We start from the raw sequence: 27,518 nt of genomic DNA, 5'->3' as shown, positions 1-27,518 counted from the left end.
AGTTCAAGATAAATCCAGACATTAATTTTGGCCTAAAGATATGATTGTTGGAAATAACAATACACTTTCATATCATTACTCACCAAAATTATATCTACTGATTAATTTACAAAATGGAAGACAAAGTTTATCAGGGTTTTAAAAATCACTACGTGCTTAGAAAGAAGCCATCAGGGCACAGAGCCGTCAGGGGCACAGCTATCGGAGGGGCACAGGCATCAGGGGACATGGCCATAGGGGGACATCGCCCTCGGAAGACAGAGCCATCAGGGGAGAGAGATATGGGGGGGCACAGCCATCGGGGGGCACAGCCATCGGGGGGCACAGCCATCAGGGGCACAGGCACCAGGAGGACACAGCCATCGGGGGGCACAGCCATCGGGGGGCACAGCCATCGGGGTCACAGCCATCGGGGGCACAGGCACCAGGGGGACGCAGCCATCGTGGGGCACAGCCATCGGGGGCACAGCCATCGGGGAACAGAGCCATCGGGGGACAGAGTCATTATGGGGCTCGGCCATTGGGGGTCACGGCCACCGGGGGACCCATCCCTCGGGGGATCCATCCCTCGGGGGATCCATCCCTCGGGGGCCCGTCCCTCGGGGGCCCCACGCGCGGGTCCCCGCGGGTGCCCGGGCGGGGCGCGGGGCGGGGCGGAGCGGGGCGGGCGGCCGGGCCCTGCCCGCGGCGCTGCCCCCGCGGCGCTGGGCGGGCGGGCGGTCCCCGCTGCGGCTCGGCGCCTTCTCCTCCTCCTTCTCCTCCTCCTCCTCTTCAACCTCCTCCTCCTCCTCCTCCTCCGGCCGCTGCGGCGCGGGGGCTGCGGGCGGAGCGGCGGCGCCATGAGCGGGGCGGCGGCGGCCAAGAGCGAGAAGCTGGACGAGGCTCAGGCGCTCGCCCGCAGCTGCGCGGGCAGACCCGACTTCCAGCCCTGCGACGGGCTCTCGCTCTGCGCCACCCACAGCCACGGCCGCTGCTTCCGCCTGCACTGGTGCTGCCACCTGGGATGGTGCCACTGTGAGTGAGGGGGCGCGGGGCGGGCGGGGGGCGCCGGTCCCGGGGGTCCCGGGGGTCCTGTCAGTCCCCGCGCGCTCCTCACCGCCCGTCCCGCCCCGTCCGTCCCGTCCCGCGGCCGGGAGCATCCCACTCCCGGGGCTGGACCCCCTCCTCGGGGGCTGCTCCCGGGGATTCCTCTCGGGTCCCAGCGCCCCTCGCACCGGGAGGCAGCCGGAGGGTGGGCTGTGGCACCGGCTGCTGCTGGGCACCGCTGTCCTTCGCTCCAGCTACTTCACCCTCCGTTCTAATGGTTTTCTTTTTACAGGCATAAACCCCTCTGAGTAGAGAGGTAACCGCTTTAGGCTATATATAGCAGATAGTTTCAAAATCCAGTGTTGATCCAACTCTGGTGAAAAGGCGCCCAACGACTTGAATATCTATATTCAAGATCCTGATGTGTCTAATCATGGAGGCTGGGATTCAACTGTGGATGTCCAAACATAGTTTGATGAATAATTAATCACTTAAGAGCCGTGAAGAGCAGGCTTTCCCAGCAGTGTGTTGTTGCGAGGTCAGGAAATGGTGATGGAGCCACGTACTTGGGTCGTGTTGTGTTCAGGAGAAGTTAAAGCCTGGATGGTCAGGGTTAGTGCTGACCCTTGTGTGACGTTGCTTGATGCTGCAGAAGGTGTCCCTGGACTCCTGACATCCCATTCTCCTTTTAAATCCGTTGCTGTCTCTCCTTGTAATTTAATCTACACAATTCCCCCTTCACATGCACTTTTCTGCAAATTCTGTTTCATGGGGTAAAGGGCCTGCCCTAAAAGCCACTTTTTATTTGGACGTGAGCTTCTATTTAAATTAAATAGACATTCTAGGGATTTTGTCTTGATTTCGGATTCATTTGAAATCAGTTCAGAACAATGGGTGTTTTCTGTCTGTGCCCTGTGTGTGGCACAACTGGCTGTGTGAGAAGGTGCCACAGTCACCTGCTGCACAGGGACAGGGATGTCTCGCATTTCATCCGTGACACAAAGGGCCTCAAGTTATGACCTAGATACACTCTTCCTTCCCAAAATTTCTCTGGCCTCAGTTATTTGTGGTCACCATAAAGATATATGAGCTTATGAGCACTCTGGAGGACAGGATCAGAGCTCAAAATGGTGCTTATAAACTGGAGGTGTTACCCAAAATCAGTTGGGGATGGTCCTGGGGGGGGAATTCAACCATGGAGCTGGGAACACCTGGAGAAGCGATGCTGCGGAGAGGGATGTGGGGATTAGGATGGGTCACAACTGCGTGTGCATCAGCAGCGGGAGCCTGCGTGGTGGAAATGCAAACCCAGACCCCAGCCTTCGCTTGGGGATGCGTTACCAGCAGCGTGGCAAGTGTGCAATTTAATTAGTCTCTTCAGCTCAGTGATGAGGAAGCCAGGCTGATGGGCTCTGAGCGTGGCACTTTATGGAGCTGTGGGAGAATTGGGGAGGTTCTGTAGGAGATCGCAGAGATCAGCTTTGAAAATATTCTTTACAAGGGGGTGCAAAAGGAAAGAGGTTGTTTGGGCTGTAAAATATTGGGAGAGGGAGGGGAGGGGAGTTTTGCAAAGTATAAGGTAGCCTTGTGAAGGAAAGTGTGTTCTAGCCCTCCTCTGCACAGACTTGGCAGATAACCAGGTATCACTGACCTGTGGCAAGGAGAGCTTAGGTTTGGGTATTAGAAAACATGGTAGGAAGGCAGATGAAGCAGGGGAACAGAGTACTTGACAAGGTGAGAAGCTGTGGTCCTTGAAACCCTTCAAGGGAGCCTTAGACTAGTGTCTCTTAGGCATTACACGGAGCTGCTTCCCTCTTGGAAGGACACTCGAGATCCTTAGCTGCCCTGTGGCAATCTTAAGATTTAAAAATAGTTACAGCTTTTGCAAGAAGTACAGACTTCCTTCTTAATTCCTCCTTTATGGCAGAAGAAACTTTGAGATGCCTCTGCCCCATGAAACTGGGATTTTAAATGAAGGAAGTCCCACACTTCCTTGCCTTGTTTAATCTTCTGAAAGCCAGGGAGAGAAGCATGCTCCCTTCTTGCCCCTCATTTCCTAATGCAAATTTCAGAGCTAAGGATCTCTTTGTATCCTGCTCCTCCGGAATGAGTTGGGTTGGACTTAAAAGGGGTAAGAATGAGGTCTATAATGGGAAATTGTATGGAGGTCAGAGACGTAATTAAACAGTGTTTGGAGTTATCCTCCATAAACGCAGTGCTGTAATGCCGACTTGGGTATCCTCAGAGGGTTCTTGAAAGTGCTTTTCTGTGACTCCTAAGAGCTGTATTGGGGTACAGGAAGCTCTACATCAATTAAAAGGGCCTTTGAAGTATTATTTTCCATCCGTGGCCAAGGTCCTGGAGAATGTCAACTCAGTGAAAGTGCACTTACACTGAGAAATTACAAAAACTCACCATGCCATGATGAGTAGATTGTCTCCTCATGTGTATTCAGGATCACATCTGCTTACTTCAGTGACAGAGGCAATTTAACGTTGCAGAGCCACTTGGCTATGGAAGGAATAATTGAGAAAGAGCCCAGTCTGAATTCCCCCAAGCCGTTTTTGTTGGCGTGCTCAGAAGGGAGCAGCACTTCAGGCGCTCCCTTTACCTCCGACGTTTCTGTGTCCGTAAAATGGCAATAATAGTTGGCAGGAGAATCAGAGACTGCTCAGTGTATCCAGACAGCTCCGAGAACCTCAGCTGCCCTGGGTGCCTGTGTGACTTCTGTGTCTAAGGCTGGAGTTTATTTGGGGTCATTTTCAGTTTGTTTTGGGCTCAGTGGGGAGCAGATCTGCTGCGAGGTGGTTCTCTGATGTGCCTCTGTGCCTGGGGAGCTCTGAACCCGGGTACAACCTCCATAAGTAGGTGTATGAACACTGTGCAGGATGGGGGGCTTGGGGGGCTGGGCTGGGATAGGTGGGTGCCTTGGGTGTCGCTGGAGCCGCCGGGCTTGTGGGCACAGGGAGGGCAGGGAACACCTCGTACCTGCTGCAGCAGCTGACCCTCCCCTGTGTGCCGCCCACTCCTGTCTCCACACGGAAGCGGGATGAGGGCTCAAGCCTTTGAAGTCCTTTTCCCTGCAAGAAAAAAGGCATTGGCCCAGGAGGTGTTTTGCCTTCAGCCCCTGTGTTTGTCCCATTACACGTTGTCCTGCACCCCTCCGGTCTGTCCCTGCGTGCGTTCCCTTTGCCAGGGTGGCAGCCCCCTGGTCACCTTCCTCCCCTCCCCTCCCCTCCCCTCTCACAGCCTGGTGGGGTTTGGCTTATTAGATGCAGGCTGAGAGCCTTAAATTACTCGGATCTACTTTTTCCAGAGGCAGAGAAAACATGCCAGAGGCAGGTCTGCAGCAAGGTGCTACCTCCCTTTCCTCACCTCGGGATTTCCGCTGCGGCTGCGATCGGCACCGGCGCTGCTGCGAGGCTGCTGGCTGGGAGCTGGGACCTGCTGCTGTCACAGGGGATCACAGCCTTGGCCTTACATCCAACCTGACCTGACAGCAGGACTTTGCCTGTGTTTTGCTGATGTTACTTCCTAAGAATTAGCCATGAGAGAAAGCATCACACTTCATACAATTACGAGATTGGTTTCATGCCTGGACATGGCAAAAATAGAGTATTCTTTTGCAGCTGGGCTCATTTTTAATCTGAGTATCTTGCATTCTGTTAAACACTCTGCAAACCCCTCGGTACATTGTGCTGCAATTATCAATAATACATGATGAATCGTAGTTCCACAGCAGTTGTATCAATAGACAGTAATTGTGCTACCTTGTATTAGCCTTTCTGTGCTTTTTTCCCCTGATTCAGCATCAAAAAAAGCAAGCTTTTCGCTCTTTAAGGCTCTTGCATATCTTATATTGAAAAGTAAATGCAGCAAATAAATTTTGCTTCCACCACTTTTACAAGGTTCAGCTGTTTGGACCATTTACAAGAAAACAAACCAAGGAAGGGGAAAGCTGTGAGGTCTCCATTGGGTGGCCAGGAAGGGAACACAGTTGCCAGGCCCAGGCATGGAAAAAGACTGTGGTGGCAGTAAAGGTTTTAAAAAGCACAGCTGCTCCCCTGCCTTGTGTTCTGCTAAGTGGTGGAGGGCACTTGCAGGTGTGCCCTGAATTAGCTTCCTGCTCCCTGGCGTGCACACGGAATTGTGGCACTGTTACAAGGGAGTTTGGAGCCAGACCTGGCAGGGTCTGCATGAGGTCAGGCAGGCCTGGCAAGAGACCCGAGGAACTTCCCTGGGCAAGAGGAGAGAATGGGCCTGTGTGATGGGTAGCACACCACGAAGGGCACGTGTATTCTGGGTGGTTTGGGGGAGGAGAACCTCTCTGAGTTTGGCCAGAGGAAATTCTGGGGATGCAGAATCAGAGAATATTTACGTTTGTTGTTCACCTGCTCTCTGAACAGGGAGCCCAGGGTTTCTCTTGGCTCTCAGAGCCCCATTGCTCCCTCGTGCTGTCTGAGGGCACCCAGGGGGGCACAGCCCATCCTGGCCGGGGTCTCTTTGGTCCCAGCTGTGAGCTGGGCAGGGGGGTGATTATCCATCACCCACAGCTGTGCCAGGGAGGGAGCAGATCAGCACAGTCACTGCCCCTGGGTGTGCTCGGAGCAGACACTGCTGCTCACATTCTTCACTGCCTGAAACACTGGTGTTTTCTTTCATAACAATTTACAATGAAAACATTTGTTTTCTGGCCCACAGAGCTGGTGGAAGCTCTCTGTCAAGACTATCCTCAATTAAATCCCTTCCAGAGACAACGATGTGGTGGTGCCACATGGCAGCTCCTCTCTGCTCTCTGCAGGTACATACCTGGCCCAGGGGCAGGTTCTTCCCCTGCCACACAGTGACTGTGCAGCAGATCAGTAGCTCTGTGCACACAAGCAGCATTTCTGAGGGGCTCTCTCCCCTCTCTCCAGTGACAGGGCCATCAGCAGGGGCTCTGACAATCTCCAAAGCCCATTCAGATCCAGTCTGCCTGTGGGAAATGTGAGCAGGGAGTCAGCAAGGCACCCTTCTTTCCTGTGGCAGACAGGTGAGCTGAGATGGTTAGGAGAGGTATTTAGGTGCATCATGACAGAGCTTGGGAGTCTGAAGAGGAGCTGTGCCTGCCTGCAGCCAGCTTCTGTTGACTCCCCCCCATTAGAGAAGCAGCTACAGCCCTGGTGGGGGGACCCTAAAATGAGCCCCCAGGGTGCTCTGCAGCACAGCAGACACTGTAGATCTCCCAAAGCCTTGCTTTTGTCCTGGTGGGTTTTCCTTGTGCTGGTTTTTGGTGGCTACAAAACTTGTTGCCACATCCAGGAGGGAGCAGAAGGGCAGCAGTGCTCCAGTGCTCCACGAGTGTCCCTGTCTGTGGAAGGGGATGTGGACGGAGCTCACTGGAAGGTGCCAGCCTGGCAGTGCTGGTGGCAACTTGAATTTCCAGCAGTGCTGTTCCACAGGGGCAAAACTGTATCCTGATCGTTGACTTGTTGGATAAATGGAAAAGGGAGCTGTAAAATGCCTGTTTGAAATCCTGAGGCTGATAGTTGGAGGAGGTCATACGTTTTTCTTTGCGGGAAACTTAAACAGGAATGGAGCAGGGCGGGCTGGGAACTCTGGGGCTGGGCATTCCTGGAAAACACAGCTTGTTCTGGAGGGAGGATGATCACAAATCTTGGGAGAAATAGGGGTTTTTCATTTGCTTTGGCTGTGAAAAGGACTTGGACATCCATCCCATTTAAGTCCATGGATCTGGATGGAATGTTTGTGCACAAGCCAGGCATTGTGCTGAGTGCCAGGCAGGGGCTGCAGAAAGGTGGATTTTTCAGCTTGTAATGGTAAAAGACTTTTAATGAGGATTTGTTGCCTGTGGCTGTGCAAGATCTTCTCTTCACCTGTATTTTGAAGAGCTATGATATTCTAGCTTCGTTCCACTAACCTGTACACAACCAAGGAAAGAATGTCAGCTTAATGTGTTCTGAACTGTTACTCTGAGGGCAAACACTTACTGCCAGTTTTTATGTGTGCACCATTCTGGACCTGGCTTGTGTTTTGTTCCTCTGGTTTTAGTTATAATCTGGAAATCCCAGTACAGATGCACTATTGATGCTGTGTTTCAGAAAGAGAACTCACATGTATCAATTCATCCTACCCTGTGGGAGCATCAGTGCCTCTGGAAGAACCTCCTGGCATTCATTTTTAAACCCTTACTAGAATGTTTAGACACATGCATGTTCTACTATTATTAACAAAGCCCCTGATGTCACTTATCAGGAAGAGAACACAGGAAAATCTGTGAATTCAGGCAACTTGCTCAGTATGTTTTGTAGGACTAACTCCTGTATGGCTCATCCAGGATTGAATGGAAAACAGTGCTCTTCATTGTCCAAAAGTCCTGAGAGAAAGGGGCCTGTGTACCAAAACACTTTCTGCCAGCCAAAAACTCTGCTGTGCATGACTGTGAGGCTGTGTTTAATAATCTGTCCGTCCATCTGAGGAGAATGACTCACAGAGAATTAAATCTGCTTGCCCAAAACTCAGTGATCTGTGGTAAAAACCTCTGAGAGTGGCAGATAACTGATACCCTTCCTCTGTGGCTGCTTGAAGGGGTAACTGTTGGTTTTGTAAAGCCTGAAAGGATAAGGCTGTGGATGTTTCTTACCAGAAGCAAGTACTTCCAAGGAAAAGTTCATTAACCTTGTGTCCTGTCAGCTGGTGCGGTTGTCTGGGAATTCAGGGTGTCCTGAACACTTCATGGGGAGGAGCTGGGCCTCTGCTCCTCTCAGAGAGGTTCCTGCTGGGGAAAGGCTGCAGGCACTTTTCTCACTGCAGAGGAACAGCTCCAAGACAAAATCTGTACGGAGCACAGTGCCTGTGGTGAGCGTGTGGCTTCCTTCCTGGACTCTGCAGGTGGCCAAATCTGTTTGCCAGCTTGAATCTGCGAGCCTGCCTACCCCCAGTGCCCAATGCAAAAGTGCCTGCTCACACATTATCCTTCTCTCCTGGTTGTTGATGGATGTTTTATGTGCCTTAAGCTGCAGCCCGTGGTCAAACCCTCGTGTTGTCGCCTGAGACTGAGTCACGGGATTGTCACCTTCGTGGCCTCCATCCTGCAGCTCTGCAGAGCTGACACTGCTCAGCTTTGCTGGAAACACTGAAGAGGCCTCTCAGGTACTTGGCACAGCACCTCCAATTTCCTGGCAGCACCTGTGTGCTCATCAAGAACACGTCTTGTCGCTGCTCGTTGGTACAACCAGCAGAGCTGGGCTTGTAGAGAATGGGCATCTTGGGGTGTCCTTATGTAATGGCTCTGGATTTAACCAGCCCCACACTTCATGACTCACTGCCAGCTTTGGGAACTTAGTTCTGCACATTGATAAGGCTCTACTAGAAATTTGTGTTTCTATAAAGGATAAAAAGCAAAATGCTTTACTCACAAACAGTGTAAGATGTTCCAGAACGATAGCTGTGACAGTGTGGGCTTAGCTGCTGATGGATGGCACAAGCTCATACTAATGTAAGAGCTGGTTGACAGTAGATTGGATTCCAGGTAGAGCATCTCTCTCTGTCTGCATATAAAGTGACCCTGGGTTAGTGAGTTGTGGCTTTTCTTCCAGCATCTCCATGAATTTATCTACCCACAAGATACAGAGGATGTTTCCATAAGTGCTTTGACTCTTCCACTAATCAATTTTTATGTAGTGACTGATCACAGAACTCAAGAATTGCAGTTGGTGCAATTTGGAGATGTTTCTGCCAATAGTCGAATATATTCACGTAGATGGAAATCAAAAACCTGCTGGGCAAGTAAAATCTGATTGCTTGGCAACAGGGCCTTGTTTTTAACATACCCACAGGGCCTTGTTTTTAACATACCCACACTTTAACTTAGGCCACACAACAGTTGGAATTTATACGTAACCTGTGTTGTAAAACAATTTCAACAAGAGGCGTGCGTTGGTATGTTTGTTCTCGCTCGTGGCTGTGGAGCTCCAGTGCCCCCACTCTGCTCTGGAAGCCGCTTGTTTTGTGGGGTGGTTGCCCCCAGCCCCACAGTGGGTCCCTGCTGTGCCCAGCGGGAGCAGCTCTGTGCCCATCCCTCTCCCTGCTCCTCGTGATGCCGGGGCTGGAGCTCACCTGCAGCTGTTCCGGGCAGGGGCTCGGCTGTTCCACGCTTCCTGCTGCCTCTGCTGTTTGGGTTTCAGTGCTTTCCCGAGCCCCACTTGAGGTGTTTGCTCTCCCTCACATGTGCTGCCTGTCCCTGCCAGAGGCTGGGACACCGTAGGGAGTGCTGGGGTGCCTTGGTCAGCTCCTGCAGCCCTCCAGCTGTAGGCAGGACAGGTGAAACCCTCACCTTTCGCTTTGCTTTCCCTGCCTGTGTCACTGCACCTTGGCCTAAGGGCACAGGGACCATTCTCCAGCTGGTTCAGTGGGATCTTGGCTCTCTGGGTGTGAAACCGAGGGCGATGCTCACCCTGCCACTGTCAGAAGGCATCAGAGCCTTGGCCTTACATCTGTCCTGACCTGACAGCAGAACTTTGCCTGTGTTTTGCTAATGTTACTTCCTAAGAATTAGCCATGAGAGAAAGCATCACACTTCATACAATTATGAGATTGGTTTCATCCCTGGACAATGCAAAAATAGGGTGTTCTCTTGCAACTGGGCTCACTTTTAATCTGAGTATCTTGCATTCTGTTAAACACCCTGTGAGCCCCTTGGTCCACTGTGCTGCAAATATCAATAACACATGATGAATCGTGGTTCCACAGCAGTTGTATCAATAGACAGTAATTGTGCTACCTTGTATTACCCTTTTGTGCCTTTTTTCCCCCCCCCATGATTCAGCTTTTTGAAAAAACAAGCTTTTGGCTCCTTAAAGCCTCTTGCATGTCTTATATTGAAAAGTGAAGCCACGAGTGCTGTGTGTGCTCCCACCTGTGCTGTGCAGTGGCTCCCAGTCACTTGCCCACAGTGGCACTTTGTGACACGATGGCCCAGCGTGATGCCACCTCCTCCTCCTCCTCCTTATCCTCCTTCTCCTCCTTTTCCTTCTCCTCCTCCTCCTCCAGTGGTACCTGGGCCGTTACTGTCTCTTGCAGAGCGTTGCTGGATCCCACACCCCTCCAGGGAAAGGTTGGTGCCCATACCTGCACACACCAGCTCCACGTGGTGACACATTTTGGGTGTGATCTGGGAGGGCAGTCCTTTAAATTCTCCGGAATTGGGTTCTGGAGAGGCCTGTGACAGAAAGAAGATTGGTTTGAATGAAGTGGGAGTGGAGATGTGCACATCAGGCACCAGAAGCAGCAATGGGACGAGGGTTGAAAGCGTGGCCTGTGCTGGTAACAAGGACACTGCTCCCAGCAGTGAAGTTGAAGAAGGTGTTGTTTGTCCAGCCTGAAGGCTCACTCTGGGGTAAGGCACCACAAATATGTGTCAGCAGAGCCCCTGAGCTCTGCCCACAGCAAGGGAGCAGCACAGGTACAGCACATCCCAGGGCTGCCACTGTTTCTCCTGCCAGCCACCAGCAAACCAGGCTGTGGCCACACAGAGGTGTCTGTTCCAGGCTGCCAGACCCACCCTCCTGCCCCAGCTGTCCCCCGTGGGTGCAGAGTGCAGCTCTTTGGAGAAGACTTTTCCTTCAAGGACCCAGTGAGCTGTTCTGCTTATTTGAGACTTCCCAGGAAAACATTCCACCGTATGCAGAGGCTCAGGGTGCCCCCCTGCAGCACATACCACACACATGGGAAATGACTGTCTTGCCTCTCCAGTGCCTGTGATTTCCGTGCACCAGGCAATGCCGTGGTTTTCTGGGTAGTTTGACACTGAGCTGTGCTTATCCTGCTTTGTTGCCATATCAGCACACTGACTGGCTGCATGGAAACCATGGGATGCTGAAGCTTGAGCAGATGGTGCACAGGGATGGGGTTGTAGAATAAATATTTAGCACTAAACCATTTTGTGCTATTTTCTCTACTGAATTTTAAAAATATCTAGTGTAACTTGGGGGCTAAAAAAGAGTGACTGTTCTGCCCTTTGGGGTGGCTTTGGAAAGGATGTTGGAAGGTGAATGTCCTGGGATTCAGAGCTCGGGTTGGGATGCACAGCACTCAGCTGCTGCGCTGGTGGAGGTGTCCAAGGCTGTGCCACGCTTTCCATGCCTGCACTTCCACGTGCCTGTGTTCTTGGGATCCAGCAGGGGCTGGGGTTAGTTGTACCTGTGGCATTTGTGGCATTTTTCCGGGTACTGGAAGAAAAGGGCTCCTCCAGAACACACACGTGGTGTGTGCTGCTGCTCATTGCTTTTTTGGGTGTCGATATTCTGTTCCCTTGCAAGGGTTAGGGAGCAAATATGGCCCCTTTAAGAGGGTTTATGGCTGCCTGAAACATCCCTCAAGCCTTCTGGGTTGCTTTTCCTTTAAGTCCAGTAAATCCATGTAAGCAGTGAGAGGAAAGAGCAGGGATGATGGAGGAAGCTCCAGGGTTCGTTTGCATTTAAGCGTTACCTGCTCTTAAGCTGATGTGCATAGAAGCCCCTGAAAGGCTTAGACAGCTCACAGCATGTACTGTCATGATCTTTTTTGTATTTAAAACAGATCAAGACAAAGGGCATTAAAATACAAATTTGATGAAGACAAACTTTCTGATGTTTTCCCCCTCTCAGTTTCCTGTGAAAAGCATGAGGTCAGGGGCTGGCACAGCTGTCTGTGGCTGTACAGCAGTGAGGGAACACCTCTCCTCCACAGTGGAGAATCACTGCTGGGGAGCCGCTGCAGAAACATTGCTGGACTGTTTCTTCCCTGTGCTTGGATGGGGCTGGGAATGGGATGGATTCCTCAGTGATCTGGTGGAGGTGCTTCTGTGGAAGGTGCTGTTTGCAAGGACACACCTCTGTTAGGTCAGAGCCCGCTGCCCCTTCCTGCTGCACTTCAGACTGCTCAGGTGTGGCTTCTTTTTCTGTTGTTCCTTTGCAGAGTTGATTTGTATCCTTGGAGTCCCTTCTGTGATCCCTTACTGGGTCCTTCTAGCTCTTCCAGAAGTCCTGCAGGTGTGGGATGCTCTGTCTGCATCCCCTGCTCTAGAAATTTGTTTGAGCAATCCCAGTGATTTTCAAAGTTGTCTGCATGAAGCACGGGGTAAAAATATCCCTTGCACTGAGGTGTTGCATATCTTTATCTAAGAGGCTCCTTCAACACTGAGAAGCATTTCAGTTATGCCTCATTATAACCACCAATAGCCCAGTTCAGTTCTGCTTGATCTTGTACTCTAAGTCTGGCAGTGCCTCAGTGTCCTGAAATGTTTTCCATTTCCTCCGGTGGCTTATTCCACATCTCGTGTTCACCACGCAGTCCATGATGTTTTGCTGGATATGGCATGATGGCTATTCCATGCAATACAAAGGAAGGGAAACTGGGTTAGCAGTGGGATTTTTCACGTGTCATCTGTAAATGTGCTCAGGGTCTCTCCTGCCATTTGTTCTCGCCCCTCTGGAAAAGCTATTACTGTGCTCTGAGCAAAATGCAATTTGAAGCTGTGATGGTCCTTGGTGAGTATTTATGGTCAGGGCAATCTTTGTTTGCAGAGGGTTGTTGTTCCAAGCTGTGCCTGTAACTGGAGAGAGAGGAGGAGGGGGAAGGCCAGGGCGTTGTTTTGTTCGCTGTTGCAGCCAGCGGGGCCACGACCCTGGACAGGCCTCAGACCAGCATCACGCTTCCAGATGGAATTCTGCTTCATGGAGCACTTCTGAACAACAGGGTACCTCCAGCAGGCTGAGGGTGCTGAGTGCCCCTCAGTAAACGTGTCCAGGGTGTGGGCATCGAGCTTTGCTTTGGTCTGTCAAGGAGGAAACCCTCACCTGCCCTGAGGCTCTGCTTTGTCAGCAGTGAAGGGATTCCCAGTTCCTTCCCGTGCATGGGCTGGTGCTGATCATGGGCTTGGGCTGCTGTGGCAGAACTGTCTGTCACCTGTGCCACCCTGGAAGCCAGGTGGGTGTGTGACAGTCCTTGAGCTGCTGTGCCAACGCAGGCAGCAGGGCACCACTCCAGCCCAGAGCTGTCACCTCCTGCCAGACCAGCTCCCTTGGACCAAGTGCCTCTTCTCAAACAGCCAGACTTGCTCTCCTGCCATGAGGTGTGGAACAAGTGCTGCTGGAAGAGCACTTGGTAGTTCTCCATCTCTTGCTATGACAGAAGCCGGTGCTCAAGCAGCTGATCTCCACACACAGAACAGCTGTGGAGTGAGGTCTCCTTGGAATGGTCGGAATCCCTCCAGGGCAGCCCTGCCTCCTGTCACACTGCATTAGGAATGCTTGCTTTGCCTTCCTCCTTCAGAGCTGGGTGGTATTTAATTAGGATGTTTTGATGTTCTTCGTGGAGGGGCCCATTCCCCTCCCGTGTGAGCTGATGTTTTTGGCAGGGTTGCCTGTGGCAATAGGAAAGTCTGGTCCAGCTGGAGTGGGAATTCCATTGGACTTCACAGCAGAGGATCGCATTCCTGTTACACACGTGTGGGTTCAAGCAGCACCAAGTCACCACCATTTAAGGAGCAGTTCCCTGCTGTTGAGCCATGGGAGCTGACAGCCCACACCCTTCACACACCTGATGGGGGGCCTGTGTCAGTCCATGGGGCCACAGCTTCGGCCTCTCTGCAGGATCCACCACAGCCAAAGGCACGGAGATATCCACTGGGATCAGAGCCAGTCCTCCTCCAGCCCACCTCAGCTCCAGGCTCCCACCACAACAGCTCAGCCCACATGGGAGCAGTTCCTAAGCTGAGCCAGGTCAGGTTAAACTGAGCCAGGTCACATTCAGTGCTGTGCAATTAACAGGTCTTCGTTAACCTTGGTGATTTTTTGGAGATAGATGAGCTGGCAGATGGAGAAATATTTGTTCAAGCAGCTGCAGGAGGAAGAATACATATGGGAAAAAAAGCTTTATGTTTCAGTTAATAGATGTCTAAATGCCCTTCATGTGAACAAATATCCATGGTATGTATTGCTGACTTGGACTTGTCAGACCCACAGCTCTCTCTTTCCATTTTCTGAAGTGCAGGGCAATTCATGTTGTTATTTATTAGGGCCAGGTCCTCCAAGGTAGCATTTTGAGAGGGTAAAGCTTGAGAATTTGTTATGAGCAACCTCACTCCTGAAAGATGGATTTTTATTGGTTTTTTTTTCAATATGCCAAGCACGTTAATGAGTGTCAGAGGTAAACCAGAACACTGGGATGGAGGGAAGTGGAGAAGAAAATCTTCCAGCAGCACCTCTGATTATTTCATGGTTAAGTTATTTTGTATTAGCCACGGAAATTGCTGCTGTGTCTGTTTGGTGAGGATGCATGCAGACTGCCCAATTAGCAAAAGATCAGAGAGAAAGGACCTCAGGGCTTGTTTCTCAAGGCTTGACACGGGTTTTTGGAAGCAGGAGGCTCTGTCATACAGCTTCCAATCAATCAGCCACATCGTTCTGGTTATCAATGCCACAAACATAAGAAATGTTCCAGGTTGCCCAGGTTTGCTGGAGATGTGCAGGTGATGCTGGAGCTCACTGCTCTGCTGGATCCTGCCCCAGCCTGCTGGCAGGCTCACTGGAGGCACGGAGCCAAGGCTTTGGGGAACAGCATCCCTCCCATTTGGCAACGGAAATCCTATTCCTGGGCACAGAGCAGCAAGGAGATGAGCACTGCCCAGCACTTCCTTGGACACATTTGAATAGTTGTTCTGCAGTTGAGTATCGGCTGTAGCGTGTGCCAGGTCCCTGGGGGTTTGGTTTGTGGGCTGGCACCAGGGTCAGCTGAATAACTGAGGAATGGAGACACAGTCAGCCCTTTCTGGTTGTGCACAAGCTGCTGTGGCTGTGGTGGGTCAGACAGGAGGTGCAGTGTTGATGGAGCAGCCGCAAACGAGGCACCGGAGCAGCTCGGGGGGGCACAGAGGGTTCAGTGTGTCCTGCAGACCTGCTCACGGGGTCTCTCGTTTCATCATCTCACTGTCAGCCTGTGGCTGGTGTGGACAACCGGGACTTACCATGGAAGTCATTTTGCCAGAGCCTAATTTCACACGGTTGCTGCTCCCAGGGTTGGAACAGGCTCTTGTTTCCCCTGAGCCCTTTTGCCACGGTGGTGGAACTGCAGAGCAGGGACTATGAGACTTCTCCATAGCAGCTTGAGAACTTCCCAAACTTCTGCAAATGCAGCAAATTGCTTTCCACAGGATTTGGAGTTTGATTTTTGGACACGTGACACGTGCAGTATTTTTCCTTTCCCACCTCCCACTCACTGGTGGAGAGTGACCCGGGAAACAAGTGGTGATGCAGCGTCTGCTCTGGCACCTGTATTTGTGCAGAACACTGTCATTTCAGGAGCATTCGTCAGCACAGCGCAGAGTTCTCCAGCCCACTTGGTTGGAATAAATAGGCAATAAATTCCATGCTAGCACATTAAATGGGATGGATCAGAATAGGTGCTCAAGACACTGTTTTATCACAGACTGCTGCCGGCTGTTCACAGTCAGCAGAAATACTGCTGTGGATTTCCACGGGTGTTTGATCAGATTGAGATGGATTGTAAGAGAACTTGGGACTTGTGCTTCTGGGATCATTTTCTGTGCAAAAGCCATCCCTGGCAATCCCACAAGCTGCAGGGGTGGGGGGTGATCTTATTTTTAAATTTCTGCATTTATTTTTCATAGGCTGCGTCCCGGCTGACGCGTTTCCATGCATTATGTAGGGTGAGGAGCTGTGAGCACAGTTTTTTTCCGTGATCCAGGCTGACAGTCCCAGCTCTGAGCACCTGGTCATGCTTTAAAACAAGTTTAATCTGTCTAAAACAAATAAACTCGCCCCTAAAACCAGCTGAAACTTGACAAACTGGTACCAGAATTCTAAAGAAAGGTACAAAGCAGTTCATGTATTAAATCCTCTGTTTTCTGTCAGCCAGTTCCTGCTTTACCTTGGCAGAGCTTGTCCTTGGAACGTGAGGAAACCATTTCAGCCTCTGTGAGGTGACACAGACAGGCTCTGAAATCCTCTGCTCCTGCCCTGGAATTAGTGCCAGCGGGGCAGTTCTGAGACGCTGCACGTGCTGCTGCAGTGGGAAAACAACCCACTGGGCTCCCGGCAGCGCCCCGTCTGCCCCTGCCACCTCTTCTCCTCCTTTCCCAAAAGGGGAAAAACAAACAACAAAAAAAGTCACACTGCTGAATCTCTGCCTCACCATTCCATGCCCATGCTGTAAAGCTTCCTTGGCTTAAATCCACTGCTTCCTTCTCCCAACATCCCCCAGCCTTCTGCCAGCACACGGGGCTGTTTTAAGCGAAAATAGAGTCCTGTTGTGCATATACTGTTTTTCTTGATCCTGCTAAAATCTTCACCAGGGCCTTCCTTGGATGCTTCAAGTAGAGGTGGCACAAAACTGAGTTGAGGAAATGCTTTTCACTGGTGTCTGTTGTCAGTGGAACAGGATAGGAGCCCACACGGAAGCCCTCCAGATCCACGGATAAATAGAGCATTGTGGTTTGAGGCAAGGCCAGGCCACACTTTGGTTTCCATGAGCTGAATTTATCAGACACTGTCCCAGCCAGCAGCACACTAATCATCAGCTGTGGGGCTTTGCAGGGCAGGGGCATATTGAATGTTCCCGAGTTTCACAGAAGGGTTTCTGGGAAGCAGCGGATGGCAGGAAGCTGTGAGGGCAAGGAGCTGCCCAGGGAAGTTCTGTCAGCAAGATCTGAGGAACACCCATGATCTGAGAGCCCCCATCGCTCAGTGACTCCAGAACCAAGGAGCTGCTGCTCCAAAGGGCTCTGGAGGAGCCCAAGCTTTGCTCTGCCTGGGGCTGCAGTGCCAGCACCTCCTCCCTCCGAGTCACAGCAGGGGTAGGGACCACGCCATGGTACAGTAAAAAGAGGGCAAGTGGAGCGGATGGCTTTGTATTTTCTGTCATCCAGCTGTAAACAGGTGGGAAAAAACCTTGGTTTATTGTCACTGAGCTTTTCCAGCAGCTCTGTGAACAATTGCCCTTCCGCAGATGGCAGGGAGAAAGCATTCCATGCAGTATTCGAGGGGAGCTGGTCAAACCTCTTCCCAAACTGTTCTTTCTCATTGCTGCCGGCTCCCAGCTCTGCCTGCTCTCTCCCATGGCACACCGGAGGGTTTTCCTGCCCGGCGTTCCGGTGCTCGCTCCTCTGATCCTGCGTTGGGCACTGCTGGCATTGCAGCCTCTCCCACACTCGCGTGCTCCCTGAGCTCTTCCTGCGGACCCGTGTCCGCTCTTCTCGGACGACGGGGGTGGGAAGACCCAGCGGACTTTCACACGAGTGCGTTTCCCTTCCACCACCGCCGGCACAGCAGGGAGGGAAAAGCCTTCCCGGCGCTCGAGGTTCCCCTGGTGACGTCCCCGCCGGGCTGGCAGAGCACAGCCTGTGCGTGGGCCCGGCACAGCCAGGAACACCCGGAGCATCCTCAGCCCCTCAGTGCCAGTGCTGTCAGAGCTCTTCCCAACGCTGGGAGGCATTCCCAGGCTGAAGAGAGGGGGAGATTTTTTCCCCTGCAGAGAGGCACGGCAAGGGGAGCGAGCTCTTCCTTGGGGCTCAGAGCAACCCGGGCTAGTGGGAAGTGTCCCTGCCCATGGCAGGGAGTTGGAACTCGGTGATCTTTGAAGTCCCTCCCAGCCTAAGCCGTTGTGTGATTTCCAAAGGAATGGGTAATTCTGGGGAGAAAGACTGCACCTACCTCTGAGCTGGGAGCACAAGAGCACATGGCAGATCTCAGCCCAGGGCCGGGCTCCTTGATTCAGGAACTTTCTGCCCCTCACCTGGGGAGCTCCGAGCACCCGAACAGCCCTTCAGCAGCGTTTGCTGCCCGGGCAGAGCAGGATTTGCAGCGTGTGCAGCAAAACTCTTCCGACAGCCCCACTACTTCACAAGGCTTCTGGAAATTCGTGCTTTCCCAGCGGATGAGCCCCTAGGGAGACATGAATCTTTCAGAAGCTTCATGCAAATAAAATGCAGCATTTTACAGTCTTAGGCATAGCCTCGGGTTTCTCAGTTTTTCCTAACATAGTCCCAATTTTCTGCTCTCTTATTTATTTCTTTTACTAAAGATGTTCAGTTCACACTTTGTTCTGCTCAATATAACCAACGTAATCCTATTTTCTTACTACTTAACCAGATAATCAGGATGCCATGAGCATTTCTATAGCCTAGAAATGCCCTTGTTTTCTGCCTTAAAATTCTAATTGTAGTCATGTATGAACTCTAGTTTATAATACAGAAAACCACGATTTAAACCCCAGGGAAAAAGAACATGGAAACACGTGCAGGGAGACTCATTGGAATAATAACAATACAATAAAATTTTGATCATTGTAGCAAAGATGTAAACTAGAACTGGTCTGCTCAGTGGGGAAAAAAAAAGTCTCTGAGCATCCTGTCATTTTTCTTTCTCCTGGAAAAGGGCGTGAGCAGCCTTGGCATCTGTCCCACTTCTATGGAGTTGTGCCCCCGGAGTGAATTTTCTGGAGTTAGTGATGTCCTTGAAGCAGGGGCAGGGAGAGGAGCAGAGCTGGGGTACGGGAGGTTACACTTACCTGCAGGATTAGGTGTCGGAGGGTCCGTACCAGGAGGGGCCTGAACACCTGGAGGCCACTGAAAGCAGCAGCCGCTGCCTGCAGGAGCTGCCGGTGGTTACTGACGGCTGGGGCATCCCGTGGAGACAGCACTGAGCGCCGCTCCTCTGTCTCCCCGCAGGTAAATACGTGTACCAGCCCATGACCCCCGTGGAGCAGCTGCCCAGCACCGAGATCCCCGCGCGCCCCCGGGAGCCCCCCAACAGCATCCAGATCTCCGTGTCCCTCACCGAGCACTTCCTCAAGTTCGCACCCGTCTTCCAGCCCCCGCTGCCCCCCGACTCGCCCCAGTTCTGCACCATCGCCGACCTGTTCATCGACAACTACCGCGTCAAGTGCATCAACGGCAAGATGTGCTACGTGCAGCGGCAGCCGCCGCCCGCGCCGCACCGGGGCAGGGCCGAGGAGCCGCCCGCCCGCCACGCCTTCATCGCGGCAGAGAGCAACCCGGCCAAAGCGGAGCACTGCTCGTCCCCCTCCAGCTCCGAGGACTCCGGCATCAACGCCGTGGGGGTTCACTACATGGAGTCGTGTGACGAGGACACGGAGGGGGTGGCTGAGCTGAGCTCAGAGGAGGATTACAGCCCGGATAGCAGCTGGGAGCCGGACGAGTGCCCGCTCCTGTCCCCCTCGCAGTGCGAGATGGAGGTGATCGAGACTATAGAAACCACGGTGTGACCCTGCGGCCGGCAGCGGCTCAGGCCCGTTCCCACTCAGTAATGTTGCTTTTGTAGTATTTCTATTTTCTGTTTTTTTCTGACAATCCCTTTTTTCCAGTGCACTTGATATTTCAGATTCCTCCTGGGAGCGCGGTCACGGGACTTACATATGGTGAACTAGCAGCAGCCTGAGCAATTCTAACACGTTCTCAGCCTGATCAGCTCTCCCACGTCTGCACGTAAGGTAGTGACAAATCTTGAGACTTTTCTAGCAGAAATAGGCCCTTTTCTTGGTCTGGGTTACCCCACACCCCACTTCTCCCACGAGGACGTGCCACTCGAGGTGTTTCCCCCGTCGGGGGGGGACAGCGGGCCCTCAGAGCACGGGGGGTGCACGCCTGGAGCAGCAAACCGAGTTGCCCTTACTCTTTCTCAAACAGCTACACGAGGAGGGGCGGGCAGAGGCTCCTCCTGCCTCTGTCTGTCCTGACAGCGCCTTGTCCGGCCTCTTCTCTAGCGCTGGTGTGACCCTTCTCCGAGGCTGTGGGCACCACACGTCCAGCAGGTTGGAACGGCAGGCTAGAGAACGCACAAAGTGCCTCCCAACTTTTCTCCAGGCTATGCACCGAGCAGCTGCTGGGGCAGGTCAGGCTCTGAAATCTCCTGAGGAGGCAGCTCTCCCTCTAGAGGGGCATCAGGCACCTGAATCCAGCTGAATCTCTGCCTGGATCTCGGGAAGGGGATGTGGCTGTTGCAGGGACAGGAGGGTGAGCAGGGCCATCTAACCCATACCACACCAGGCTGGGGTGCACCAGGACAGGGGAAGGAAGCGACTACCTCCGAATACACAATCTGCCCTCGGCTCTGCCTGCTGCCTCCTCCTGGGCTGTTCGGGGCCAGACACTCAGGACCAAGTGGCCTCAGGGCCTGCATTTGCCTGAAGAATAACACAGTTTAAACAAACAGCATTTTATCAGCCACACCACTGTGTTGGCAGAGCTTGGGGACAGCGTGGAGGTGCCCGTGGGTGTGTGCTCGTTAAAAATACAGCCCCAGGTCGTTCTTGCAGAGAGAGGAGGCTTTGGCTCCTTCGCACCCAGTCCAGAAGCAGGTTGGGAGCAGGGGTCCTCACACAGCTGGGAGCACAAGCTGCCTCACAGGAGGTTTGGTTTCAGCCCTGCTTGAAGGAAACAAAAATGTCACTGAGATTTCAGTGGGCTCAGCTGGGTTGCAGTCAGTAACACCTGTGTTCCCGCAGCGTTACTGCCGTCCTTGTGCAATTCTGTTTGGGTTTCAGAAGTCCCTGGTGAATCCAAGGCTGTATAAAGGTGTACAGTTAGTGACTGATCCTAGATTATAGTCCGTGGTAGAGGATGGCTCATCTCTCACTGTATCCTGACAATGTATTCCCAATTTTATACACTTTGTAATCAGTATCTTTAGAAGACATTTAGGCAACAGTGTGTGTCTGTGCACATACGTGTCTAGGAGTTTCCATGGGTGGATATAAAGTAATGCTGTACTTTTTAGACTAACACTTTCAGACAAAAATAGGTTTTATAGTTTTGATGACTTACATAAAAAAGTGCAATGCTTGTGAAATGAGGAACTTGGGCCATTGCATGAACAGATACATTCTCACAAGGCACCTGAAAATACTGTTTTTCTGAGGGCATTTAAACAAAGGCCGTAGTAAAACTAAATAGGATTTATTTATTTTTTTTTAAGGGCAGGATTGTCTTTCTTGGCTAACTAAGGTTTCTAACAACGTTTGGGTGTCTTTGGACCATTCAGACACATTCCATAGGTAGAAGGAAACATTATGTATAAACCTACAGCATTTATTCATATTTAACCTTTCAATTGTAGTCTGAGGGGAGAGCTGGACAAGCTCACTCCCCTGCCTGGCCTGCCCGAGCTTTCCTTCCCTGGAGGAATGGGTGGGCTGGCAGCTGCTCCCACCCCAGGGGCTGGTGGGGGCCTTTCCCAAGGGCAGGGAGCTCCTCCCAGCTCTCCCTGAGGGCGCCAAGCAGAGGGTGGGTCAGCAGGACCCCCGGCCTGGCACGAGCTCACCTTGTTTGCGGGCAAGCAGGAGCCGCGGCCCCGCGGGGGCACCGGCCGTGAGCGCGGGGACCCTCAGGGCGGGGATGGCCCAGACTCACCGTGAGGTCCTGGGGGCCCACAGGGCCCTGTCCCTGTCAGGATCCATCCTTTCTTAACTGTAAGTAATTAGCAATATTCACAAGCTGTGAGTGTCTCCTACCCAGGATTTGTTCAGATGTCTTAAGCACAATAAGCTGCCTCTTCCTTCTGTTGTTCCTGGAAAACGTCAGTGGAGCAGCCTGGGGTGGGATGTTCCAGGGAGTGCTGGGGCAGCTCCCAGCAGCAGGTTCTCCCTGTGTTCCATCACACTCCCACGGAATCCTGGTCCCTTTCCTTTGCACAAACGCTGGCGTGGCCGTGCCCTTCGAGCCATGCCCTGGGCTGGCTGCTCCACCCTGCCAGGGAGAGGTGTGTATATCTTGAATAAAATACTGAACAACTGGCCTTCTGCTTGTCCTCACTCCCCACGTGCTTTCCATACTGGAGTGAAACATTCCTGCGTTTCCAGAAAAGGGGCACTGACACCCCCCAGGGCAGGCAGCGGAAGGCAATCACCACGTGCAGCACATCAGGACCCGGTGGGCACCCCCAGGGCCAGCTGCCACTCCCCTGAAGGGCTGCCCCAGCCAGGGGGAAGGACAGAGGGCACAAGAGCCACCCCAGCTGATGTCTGGCCAAACTCAGCTGCTGTAGCTCCCTGACTCACCTGGGACCAGGTGCCCGTGTGGCTGCAGGCTGGAAACACCAGTGTGCCCTTCTCAGTGCTCGTGGGAAGGAGGTGAGGCACTGCTCCTGGCCAGGTGAGCTCTGCACAACACCTGGTGCTTCTCTGTTCCCCCCGGTGCTGTGCCCTGGGAGCAGCTGGGACCCCGAGGGTGTGGTACCCCAAAACACCCAAGTGCCAGTGACAAAGTGAGCAGGAGGAAGAGGAGTGTAAGAAGTCAGAGGTGACAGCACAGAAACCCCACCTACACCCGGGTGCAGCAGTGAGAGCAGGTCCTAAAGGCGCTGCTGGGAAGGGACAGGGCCCACTTTGGTGCTACAGAACAGTGGGCTGAGCTTAGAGTGACAAACCTCTGTGACCATGAGCACCCATCACACCCACCCTCTCCCCCTTGCAGCCCCCAAGGGCCCAAGACACCTTTTTACACACGCTCCCCCCACATCCCCACCATAAGGTACAACGAGGCGAGGGGCGAGGTTTGGGCTTCACCCCCAGGGACAAGATTCATCTCTTTCCAGCAGCCCTCACCCACCCCCCATGTGCAGAAGTCACGAGAGACGTTCACCCAAGGGCCTCTTTAATGGTTGGGAGGTGGGACACACTGGCACTGCTCACATTTCCTGCACGTTCCTCAGCCTTCTCCAGGTTTGCCTGTTCTGTGCCTTCAGACGGGGCCAGGCCTTGGAAAACAGCTGCTTTGGGAACACAGAGCTCAGGTGTGGCCCCAGGCACAGCCCTGGGACACAGCTCTGGGCACAGCACAGGCTCCTCCAGCCCAGCAGAGCTCACTGCAGTGTGGACAGTTCCCAGTGCCCCGATCCCAGGTGGGCACAGGCAGCCCCTGCTGTCCGTGCCCTGGCACTCTGCCCCCAGAGCTCCAGCTCCCAGCCCAGCTGTCCCCACCTGCCTTGGCTTAGGGAGAGGCCACAGCAGAGCTGGGAGATCACCCAGCTACAAACCCAGAGTCAGCCCAGAAGGTTCTGGAAAAGGGGATGTGGGGGGGAAAGTGCCATGGAGTGATGGAAAGGCTTCCCAGCAGCAGGAGCCGAGGGCAGGCCCAGCCCTGGCGGCACACAAGCACTAGTCCTCGGCCAGCGGAGGGGGGGTCAGGTGGAGCTGGAAGGTCTCGTTCTGGAAGACGCTGCTGGAGGCCGAGTCCCCGTGGGAAGTGCTGAGCAGCCCGTGCTTTTCACCACCACGGGCCAGCTCTGTCAGGAGAGCCAACTGCAGGGAAAACACACATGGATCACCCTCAGCACCCCGGGAACACCCTGCAGGGAGCACAGGGACAAAGGGCTGGGGGGTCACCGTGTTCCTGCAGCAGTCAGAGAAACCTTAACCCACCTACAGCAAAGGTGGCTATGGAGGGGCCCTACAGAGGGGGCCACCAGTCCAGAGCTAAACAACTCCCCAGGGATCTTTAGGTTGGTTTAAAATCACATAATTGAAAAACAAGCCCAGAAAGAGCTGAAAGTGCCAACAACTGCAACCAAAACAGGCAGGAGGCAAAGGGAAAATGCCAGGGACAGAGGGAGCTGTGCTCTCCTTGGGACAACATGGGGGCAGGAGGAGGGAGCATCCCGAGTGATCATGGGAGCCACACAGTGTCTGCAGGGGAGGGAGGCTACAAACCCAAAAAGGATGTGGCACTTGTCAGGCCCAGCCCCAAAGCCAGAGGCATTCCTGGGTTTCCCTGCCCACAATTCCCCAGCATGGCTGCCTCACGGTGTGCACGGCACTGGCCCAAAGCCCAGAGAAAAGCCAGAGCCCTCCCTGCCACACTGGTGCCTGGCCTGACAACGTGCAGAACGTCTGTGACCGAGTTAAAGCAGAGCAGAGGGGGGGTACGTACCCGGGACGTGCCTCGGTTCAGCCGGCACAGCTGGTCAAAGGCCTGGATTTGCTGAGGATCCAACAGAGACTCTGAACTCGCCTAAGAAAGAGAGTGAGAAGGTTACAGAAACCACACCCCGCAGGGGGTCCAGTTCCTATACACAGAAATTCATTCCTGGGCCTGGAGCAGCTGCTCCACAGCCTGTCTGGGAGGCCTTTTGAGCCACCTCTCCTTTGGCTTCAAGCCACCGTGTGCAGCTCAGTTCTGGGAGAAAAAAGTCCTGTTGTGGCACAAAGGACAGATACACCCCTACATCCTGACTTCCTGCTGGGCTCTGTCCCTGATGGCACAGTACTGAAATACCTTTGGGGGAAGGATAAAAGGGATGGGAAAACTCCCCCGCAGCCAGTTGGGAAGAGGAGCAATGGGTTTGTGTGGATGAGCAGCCTCTCCAGGGCTCCTCCCCAGGCAGCAGCAGCTCCCCCAGTCCTGTCTCACCTCCCAGCCCTGCTCAGCCCCACACGGCCCCGCTGCCATGGGGCACAGGCTGTGCCTGGCTGGGACGGGAACACGGCGGTGCCAGGGACTGGGAACAACTAATGGCATCCTAAGGTGCCTTTTTATTCCCAGTGGGATGTTACAGACTGAAAGGTGGGAAATGAGGGGTGGAAAGGGGGTGAGTGACAGCCACAGCAGCCATGTCCCCTGGGACTGGCCCTGCCCAGCAGCAAGGGCAGCTCCAGAGCTGCAGGGAGAGGGCCCACAGCTGCACCAAGAGCACCAAGGCAAGGAGGGCTGCACACTCAGGCTGCTGTAAATGGCACCATTTACATATCCCAGGGAGAGATGACAAAGCATCACAGATTCTTGTAGGTTTGTTCCATTTATCACACCACACTGTTTCTATTTTGAATGTTTCTGCTCATCCTGCTAAGGAAAAGCATCATCAAGAAACCACAACAGGAGCCAGGGGAACGGCCTCCCTCATGAGCAGCAGGCTGGCATCTGTTGTCTCTGGGGATCTATTTTTAAGGGAACATACAAATATTTTCTCCAAAATACATTTCCCAGGGGCTATTAACCCAAAATGCTACAGCCCTACCAGTGGGGACTGACTGAAGCTGCACTGACTTTAAACTCTCTTTGGCAGTGGAAGGTGCTCTGAGCCCACCACAGGTTTCCTGAAGCCTGGATAGTTCCGTGACTGTCCTGAAGCCACGTGTGCCTGCCTTTGATCATGAGTCTGGGAAGAGATCCCTTATGCTGGCAGCATGTGCCAAACTCCCTCCCTCCCTTCCAAGATATTCTCTCTAGTGCAAATAACTATTTGCTAGTTGCCAGCCAAGCAGCCACACGTCCCATTCCCTGAACAGCCCCCGGAGCCTGGGACACTGAGGGGCAGGTACCACAGCTGGGGGTGGTACTGGCAGGAACTCACAGGTCATCCTCACCTGGAAAGAGCAAAAAAGCAAGGAAAACCTGCCCTCCACAGTGTCTGTGGCCACAGGCACTCAAGGACAAGGAAAATGCCATATAATTGGCCTCCCCTCTCCTGCTCTCTCCCTACCACGCGTGTGTAACTATCAATCAGGCTGTTCCCAGGCTGATGAGCTGAAATATTGCAGGCAATTCTTTCTGTTGTCATGGAAACAACTGCTGTCAGGCCTTTTCCTTTTTTACTGTGTCACTAAAGGTGTGTTTCCCTTCGGGGGCCGTGGGAGGCTCTGGGATGCAGCAGCAGCACTGTGGTGTCAGTGGAAGCCCCCAGGTTCACCCAGAGCACAGCCCCTGCCTCCAGGGCCAGCAGCTCCAGAGTGTCCAGAGCAGGACAAAGCCCTTGGCACCTCCAAGCCACTTTCAGCAAATCCCTACACCCCTTTGGAAAGGCTTCAGACTAGACATAGAACCCCAGAGACAACTGATTCCCTGTGGATCTGGGCCAGGAAGGAGAAAGGCTCCTTTTCATTTTCCAGCTCTCCAAGATCCCACCACGAACGCTCATTTCTGTTGCATAGTTTTTGCTTGCACGTATTCCACCCCCTCTGGTAGTCACCACACAGCCCTCCCAAGCCTGCAATTATCTTTAACAGCTCCAAATTCCATCCTCAGCTGGTGCCTGAGCAAAGCAGATCACAGCAGCTGGAGCAGAGGCACCATCTACAGTCACACAAGAGACCCATCCCAGAGCTGCCCGTCAGCCATTCCTTCCACACAAGACACTGCTGCACCAGTTAGAGCTTCAGAGCTCCACACTGTGCCAGGGGCTGCTCCCTAACACAGGCAGAGGCAGCCACAAGTCCTGGGGAAGGTTCTGGGGTTCCTAGGAACCAAGGCAACCCCCACCTCCCTGTTTAGAGCCCCCGGGCAATGGACACCAAGCCCACCCTCTGCCTCCCTCCCTTTGCAACTGGGCACTCTTTTCACCACAGCTCAGCCAACCTTACAAACAGGTACACAAACCCAGTGTTTTAATGAAAGCTGAGCCAATTAAGGTAAGGAAATCTGGAAGTCTACTTCTCTTCTATGGGACAAGGCTCTGCTGTTCTCATGGACTCCCAGGAACCTGGAACAAACAACCAAAAAGAGAGCAAGGCAGGCAGCTCTGACCCAAAGTCACTGGAACGACAGTGACATTACAGAAGTGTTAATGAGCTCCAGAGAAAGCTCAGGACACCCCTCAGAGAACAGCAGTGCTCCTGCTGCTGCAGCTCTGCAGAGCCTCTGCAGTGACACTCCGGGACAGACACAGCCCAGCCATGGCTGAGGGGGAACAGCCACACAGCTCAGCCCTTCCCTGGGGCCATCCCAGAGCCAGGGATGTGCTGCTCCTCGACCAGGCTCCCAGGGCCTCCCCAGTGCCGTGGCAGCACATCCAGGGTGAGCCCTGGCAGCAGGACAGCCCCGGGCAGGGCCGGCAGGGCAGGACCCGCTGCTACAGCCCCAGCCCTGACCCCACGGGGCAGAGCAGCCTCCCCAGCACTGCAGCACAGCCAGGCTGTCCCACAGCCCTGATCCCACGGGGCAGAGCAGCCTCCTCAGCACTGCAGCACAGCCAGGCTGTCCCACAGCCCTGGCCTCCCATCTCCTCAGCAGCAGCATGGGCAAGGCAGATGGCTCTTATTTCCAGCTGAACTTAAGTGAACCTCAGGAGCAAAGCTCCCGCTGAAGGCAGGGAGAGCACAGGTTGGTTTGTGCTCTGATACACTCACTGCTGCTGCAACGTGAGCCTGCAGGGATGAGGGCACAGCAGGGGACTGGCTGTGGCAGGTACCTGGAAGCACACTGGCACACCTCCACACACCCCCTTTAGTGACTCCTGCTGATGCCAGGCACTGCTGGAATATTCCCCTGGCCTTACAACTGATGCCTTCAGCCCAAGGAGCAATAATGCTGTTCAGGATTAATTAGACAAACCCAAACCCCACCCCCCCTCACTGGACACAGCAGACGAGGTGTTCATTCCTAATCCAGCAGGCTCCAAGGAAAGCACAGCAGCACGTGGATCAAGTGTTACAGCAGGTCTTTGCTGGGGCTGAGCCCGAGGACAGAGGCTTCTCTGCAGGAAGGC

The 27,518-nt window shown here is 53.4% G+C and overlaps 2 protein-coding genes across 4 annotated transcripts in view; one reads left to right on the top strand and one right to left on the bottom strand.

Moving 5' to 3' along the window:
• Nucleotides 1–839: 839 nt before the first annotated feature.
• On the top strand, nt 840–21,832 carry CUNH3orf70 (chromosome unknown C3orf70 homolog). The gene is made up of 2 exons (XM_017826328.1): nt 840–1,014; nt 18,752–21,832. The coding sequence occupies exons 1-2, from the start codon at nt 840–842 to the stop codon at nt 19,306–19,308; spliced, it is 732 nt and encodes a 243-aa protein (XP_017681817.1). The 3' UTR covers nt 19,309–21,832.
• An 840-nt stretch (nt 21,833–22,672) lies between these two features.
• Nucleotides 22,673–27,518, bottom strand: part of VPS8 (VPS8, CORVET complex subunit) — a 66,969-nt gene continuing 62,123 nt past the window's right edge. For 2 of the 3 annotated variants that reach the window (XM_017826315.1, XM_017826318.1), the window contains exons 45-46: nt 23,969–24,049; nt 22,673–23,340 (exon numbers count right to left, since the gene is read on the bottom strand). In XM_017826315.1, the coding sequence (XP_017681804.1) occupies nt 23,197–23,340; nt 23,969–24,049 (225 nt within the window). In that variant the 3' untranslated portion in view covers nt 22,673–23,196. The remainder of the gene's footprint in view (nt 23,341–23,968; nt 24,050–27,518) is intronic. The other variant, XM_017826316.1, reaches the window with a different exon arrangement.

The sequence above is a fragment of the Lepidothrix coronata genome, unplaced genomic scaffold, assembly GCF_001604755.1.
Source record: "Lepidothrix coronata isolate B3197 unplaced genomic scaffold, Lepidothrix_coronata-1.0 Scaffold125, whole genome shotgun sequence".
Lineage (NCBI taxonomy): Eukaryota > Metazoa > Chordata > Aves > Passeriformes > Pipridae > Lepidothrix > Lepidothrix coronata.
The sequence above is the reverse complement of the archived record's forward strand: the minus strand, read 5'-3'. Positions and strand labels throughout refer to the sequence as shown.

Excerpts from the sequence above, each read along its gene's own strand:
- CUNH3orf70 (XM_017826328.1), top strand. The coding sequence starts at position 840 with ATGAGCGGGGCGGCGGCGGCCAAGAGCGAGAAGCTGGACGAGGCTCAG. Across the intron at positions 1,015-18,751 it reads CCACCTGGGATGGTGCCACT|GTAAATACGTGTACCAGCCC; the intron begins GTGAGTGAGGGG and ends GTCTCCCCGCAG.